Source organism: Microtus pennsylvanicus, chromosome 10 (assembly GCF_037038515.1).
Source record: "Microtus pennsylvanicus isolate mMicPen1 chromosome 10, mMicPen1.hap1, whole genome shotgun sequence".
Taxonomy (NCBI): Eukaryota; Metazoa; Chordata; class Mammalia; order Rodentia; family Cricetidae; genus Microtus; species Microtus pennsylvanicus.
Genome location: NC_134588.1, coordinates 99,249,286 through 99,255,285, shown reverse-complemented (window position 1 = coordinate 99,255,285; position 6,000 = coordinate 99,249,286). Strand labels below are relative to the sequence as shown.

General features: G+C 41.4%; 1 protein-coding gene across 2 annotated transcripts in view; it reads right to left on the bottom strand.

Moving 5' to 3' along the window:
• Positions 1-563: 563 nt before the first annotated feature.
• Positions 564-6,000, bottom strand: part of Acbd3 (acyl-CoA binding domain containing 3) — a 29,360-nt gene continuing 23,923 nt past the window's right edge. Inside the window, exons 8-9 of one of the 2 annotated variants that reach the window (XR_012912114.1) lie at positions 2,394-3,256; positions 564-1,711 (exon numbers count right to left, since the gene is read on the bottom strand). Coding sequence is in view for 1 of the 2 variants with exons in the window: in XM_075989319.1 (XP_075845434.1) it covers positions 3,045-3,256 (212 nt within the window). In the remaining variant the exon portion in view is untranslated. Of the gene's footprint in view, positions 3,257-6,000 lie in introns of both variants that reach the window. The other variant, XM_075989319.1, reaches the window with a different exon arrangement.

Here is a 6,000-nt window from a genome sequence, read left to right as displayed (position 1 = left end):
TCCTCTTCCATAAGATGGTGGTTAAGACTCTGAAGCATGGCCTCCAAAGAAAGCTGAGATCACAGCAGCTCCTCTTAACTGTTCTTGGGTTTGCCTTCAAGGTACAGCACACAGCATAGGGATCAAGATAGTCATCTCATTCAGTCTCTCCAAATTTCAAAAGAAAAATTAAACAAAAATCAATAAACAGAAACTAAAAACAAACTCTGGACCTTGCATCCAGTGTGATCTTAAGCTCTGTAACCACCTGTCCCAATTAGAGGCTACACACCCCAGGAGCCATTATAAAATAGACTGTCACCCCATGCCACAGCAAGGTCACCCAGGGCAGCTCTGGAAAGTAACTTTATAACCTGGTCGTCTGCAGAATGAAACTCCAACACATCTTGTCAAGCCTGGACAATTTAAAATCTGTTATAACTCACAGGGAAAAGTAGATAATCAGAAAGAGTTTGGTATTTTTCAACGAGTTAAACAGAAAAAAGCATCTAAGGCATTTCTTCTTATTTTATCTAAATGAAAAAAGACAGTTAAATGCTTCAGGGAATAGAAACATCAACAAGTTACAGATAAACATTTTAATTGATTAAATATATTACTTTCAAGATCTTTTGAAATCGCACTTATACGGTACTAATCAACGGCCAAAGGCGATAAAAAAGTTTAGAACCAAAACTGTTCGGATATGAACATGTGACAGACACTGCTAAGTAAAGTGATATACACTGCTCCCAAGAACAATATTTTTAGAAGATAATTTATCTTAACATGTGCAAGGACAAAATTGTAATCAAAGGCTGAAAGAAATATATATTAGTGCCTGCTTTTTAAAAGTTTATTTTACATTTTAAATACAGTACTTTTTCATTAAAAAAATCCTAACTCTGTGGTTTCTATATATACATAAGAGCTGTGGGGCAGCCTAATGAATATTCTGGATGTAACAGCATAGACATTCGACTACTTCAAATCAAAATTCAAAAACACAGATTAAGCACTGGTTAGGAGAAAACAATCCAGTTTCTTAACAACCAAGAGAGAACAGAATTAAATATCTATGAAACCAGGTATTAAAAACAAACAAATGCAGCATATGAAAACCTCAAAAAGCCTGGATGTAGTGAACTGTGCACACTGCAGCTAGCCAACGGATCCGTGGTGTGAAAATGAAACCTAAGGGGTTTTTTGTGACAAATGACGCAAGGCAGACACTGTCTTTGCCATACCTATCTATACCGCCTTCTCTCTGGGTACTTAACCACTTTCACAAATTGGAAATAATAATGTGGACTTCTTTTCCTAAGAAAAAACCAAAGATGTACCTTTCCCCACCAGTAAGATATAACACAGATTAAAGATCTAACATTTAAGCACAGGCTATGAACTTTCCATTTTCTCTAGTGTGTAATTCCAAACTGGGATTGTGAAGTTTGTGCCCTAATAATAAATAGAAAGAAATTTGGACTGTCCCTGGCAGTGATTTTCTATTAATGCAATGGTACTCCTCAAATGCTGAATTGCATTAAGGTGATTTTGCATATTTTAATTCAGTAGGTGTCAATTTGAATTCATAAAACTGGCTGTATGTTTTTTACAGAAAATAATTTCAATTTGAGATGTTTCATAAAGCTGTACCAAAACAAAATTAACTAGTTATGTTACCAGTAGTGTGAAGAGCAAATGGAAGAAAAGGCCTGAGAATCCGAGGGACCTGGTAGAAGGGTACTGAGAGTCTGAGGGACCTGGTAGAAGGGTACTGAGAGTCTGAGGGACCTGGTAGAAGGGTACTGAGAGTCTGAGGGACCTGGTAGAAGGGCACTGAGAGTCTGAGGGACCTGGTAGAAGGGTACTGAGCGTCTGAGGGACCTGGTAGAAGGGTACTGAGCGTCTGAGGGACCTGGTAGAAGGGTACTGAGCGTCTGAGGGACCTGGTAGAAGGGCACTGAGAGTCTGAGGGACCTGGTAGAAGGGTACTGAGAGTCTGGGGGACCTGGTAGAAGGGTACTGAGAGTCTGGGGGACCTGGTAGAAGGGTACTGAGCGTCTGAGGGACCTGGTAGAAGGGTACTGAGCGTCTGAGGGACCTGGTAGAAGGGTACTGAGCGTCTGAGGGACCTGGTAGAAGGGTACTGAGCGTCTGAGGGACCTGGTAGAAGGGTACTGAGAGTCTGGGGGACCTGGTAGAAGGGCACTGAGAGTCTGAGGGACCTGGTAGAAGGGTACTGAGAGTCTGAGGGACCTGGTAGAAGGGTACTGAGCGTCTGAGGGACCTGGTAGAAGGGTACTGAGAGTCTGAGGGACCTGGTAGAAGGGTACTGAGAGTCTGAGGGACCTGGTAGAAGGGTACTGAGCGTCTGAGGGACCTGGTAGAAGGGTACTGAGCGTCTGAGGGACCTGGTAGAAGGGTACTGAGGTGTTTATCCGTCTTTCCATGTCAATCATCTACTGAGTTTGAATATTCTAAGTTTAAGATTCTCAGAAAATAATTCTCTGTAACATAACTAACTAAACAGCTGTATAGAAAGCAAAAACAACCTGGGTCACTCAGGTAAGACCAAGTGGAGGCCATTTCTTTTTCTACTATAATCTGTGAAGTCTTGAGTTTTAAAGTTTCAAATTGTTGAGATTCATTCAGTCAAAGCTGATGTAGACTACAAGAGAAGCAATCCCAACAGAGCTGTAACTGTGGGCTCTGGGAGAACACGCAGAGCTGACAGCAAAGGACTAACCAGCAGCCAGGTCCGGTCGACGCTGGGCCATTTATTATGGAGACTGAATATTTACCACGTAGCTCACACACCTCCAGAATCCACTAGAGGCTCTGTTGGTCAGCACCCAAGGCCTAGATGAGTCTTCAGAGCCGCTTTTAACCTCACAGCATCAATGCTAAAGAATCTCAGGAAATCCTGGTTCCCAGCAAGAGTTCATAAACCATCGCAACAAGATCAAGAGGGTAAACACCGACTCCAATGTGCCACAAAAGTCAAAAGAAACTAAATGTCATCTTCTGTCCAACCTTAGACTCCAGACTCTGTAACATCTGCTTTATCTAGTATAATAGACTCTGTAGTAGACTGACTTGGATCTCCACAAAGAGTAGGAGTTATCAAACTTGAGGAGATAGACTCCCCTCCCTGGATACTGGTGGCTGCCTGCATACACTTCCTCATGACAGTCCCGCCGGTACACAGGCACAATCTCATCCAGCAGAGGCTTGTTGGCATTCTTTTTGGCTTTCTCTTCAGAAGTAACATTTTCTGTGAGAAAAGTGAGAAAAAAACAGACACAAGTCAAACGATAGGTCCAGGAAAATCACCTTACTCCTCAAGCAATGAAACTACATTCTCTGAGAAATTGGCTGTTAGGACTTAAGTCAGTCTCCAACTCTGACCTCCACTGTGAACAGCTGCTGGGCTCTGGGAATCCAGGGTAGTGACAACCTGGCCCTTTTGTTACTACTGTTCACATCTCCTAGCCTTACTGTTCTTATTCCATATCCATCCGGTTCTGAACTCTTACTTATATAAAACTAGCTTGCTCATGCAACACCAAAGACAATGGCTCTGCTGATTTCTTTCACAATGAGGTCACCTTCATTTCAGAAATGGTGGAGGGAAGCCTAGGCAGACTACTGTTTCTGTATTATCTTAATATAAAACTCTGGTAGAGAAGGGTTCAGAGAGGGGTCTAACACAGAGATGACAGATACAAGGGGATAAAACATCAGCTCTGAGCAGACTGTCACTGCTAATAGTTGTCTGGGCTATAATATCAAATTAGGAAAGAAACACATCTTGTAAGAATGAGATAATTATGCCAAATTGTCTCAGTCTAAAATATTAAATATAAACAACCTCAAGGAAAATAGGTCAAGAGCACGCCAGTACAGAAGACAAAAGACTACTAGGTTATAACACAACAGAGGGAACCCTTGCAGCATCTATTAATAGTCAGATTTTTAAAAGTGTGAGAAATTCTCAAGGGGAATTTAAGGAAAATAGGACCAATCATATTATGTGGCAGGCACCTTGGAATAGATCTTGGAACATTAGGTAAAAAAATAAAAAATCTGAATAAATATAAATTTACCATTATCAATGATTGAGATAAATACATTGGGGGCTGGAGAGATGGTTTAACTGTTAAGAACATTGGCTGTTCTTCCAGAGGTCTTGAGTTCAATTCCCAGTAACCACATGGTGGCTCACAACCATCTCTAATGAAATCTGGTGCCCTCTTCAAGCATGCAGGAATACATGCTGGCAGAACACTACACACATAACAAATAAATAAATAATAAATAAAAATAAAATAAAAGCTGAAAAAAAAAGGGTAGGAGATCCAGACATAGTGACTCAATATCTGTAATTCCAGTACAAGGGAAACTGAGGCAGGCCTGGTTTACAAAGTGAGTTCCAGGAATGGTATATGGGTAGGCAATGTCACTTTCCCTTTGGAACACACAAAGTAGAGCTAAGGTCAAGGATTTCAGCTATCTTTTACCAGTTTGGTTGTTTGATTTTTGAGATAGGGTTTCTCTGTGTAGCTTTGGAGCCTTTGCTGGAATTTGCTCTGAAGACCAGACAGGCCTCACCAATTACTTATCTAACCTTAAAATTTCCTTATATTTCCATTTTTATTTATGTGTGTGTGCCTTGCTTGTGAGGTATGTGAGGCCAGAAGGCAGTGTCAGAATCCCTGAAACTGAAGCTGCAGGCAGTTCTGAGCCACACCAGTGTTGGGAACTGAACCTGAGCCCTCTGCAAGAGCAGGAAGTGCCTGAGCCATCCATCACTCCAGCCTCTTTAACAGTTATTGCCCCAATGTCAATAACTCCCAAACTTATCAGCTAGGGGTTCAGAACAGAAAGTAGGAAGTAATTTTCTTTTTAAAAATCTCTAATGGGCAAAGGGAAAGAACATCAACCACGAAACCCCAGAGCAATATAATTTTCTTACTTCTTCCTTTTTTAAAACAGATTTATTTTATGCACACAGACTTTTGACCTGCATGTATACATGTACAGAGTATGCATGCCTGGTACCCGCAGAGGACAGAAGAGGACACGGTTCTTCTGGAACTACAGTTATGGGCACTTGTAAACAACCATGTGGATGCTGGGGATCAAGTGTTGGTCCCCTACAAAAGAGAATGCTATTAACGCCACCTCTCCAGCCCTTTCTTCTTAGCTTTGTGAGACATAGTCTCTTTTAGCTCAGGCTGAACTGGAATTCACAATATAGCCCAAGCTAGCCTCAAACATATAATGAATGATCTTCCAACCTCAGTCTCTTCAGGGCTGAGATTACAGTGAGAGCAATCACATCTGGCCAGAGCCAAGAAATGACTTTGTCTCTTGTCCATTTTGGTTTCTGCAGTGCTGGGGATCTTGTTTACAGGGGAACACAAGCCCTACCACTGAAAATACCCCTCAGCAAGACTCTTATACGGTCACAAAGCTCTTTCAGAAAAACGCAAACTCGTTCTTTCTTTCTTTCTTTCTTTCTTTCTTTCTTTCTTTCTTTCTTTCTTTCTTTCTTTCTTTCGGGGGGGGGAGGAGGGTTGAGATACGGTTTCTCCATGTAGCCCTGGCTGTCCTGGAACTCACTCTGTAGACCAGCCTGGCCTCCAACTCACTAGATTAAAAAATCTTAACCACTGAGCTTTTTTTCCAGCCCAACAAAAAAGACATTTAATTGAAGGCACTGCTGTGGTAAAGCAAGTTTTATTTGGGTCTCCTTTATGAATGCTGCATTTTTCTTTAATTTTTATTATTTTATTATTATTTTTGTTTCTTTGAAACAGGGTTTGTTTATCCCTGGTTGTCCTGGAACTAACTCTGTAGACCAGGTTGGTCTCAAACTCACAGAGATCTGTCTGCCTCTGTCCCCTGAATGCTGGAATTAAAGGTATGGGCCATTACTGCCCGGCTTAAAAAAAAAAAAGATTTTTCAAGATAGGGTTTCTCTGTGGCTTTGAAGCCTGTCCTGGAACTAGTTCT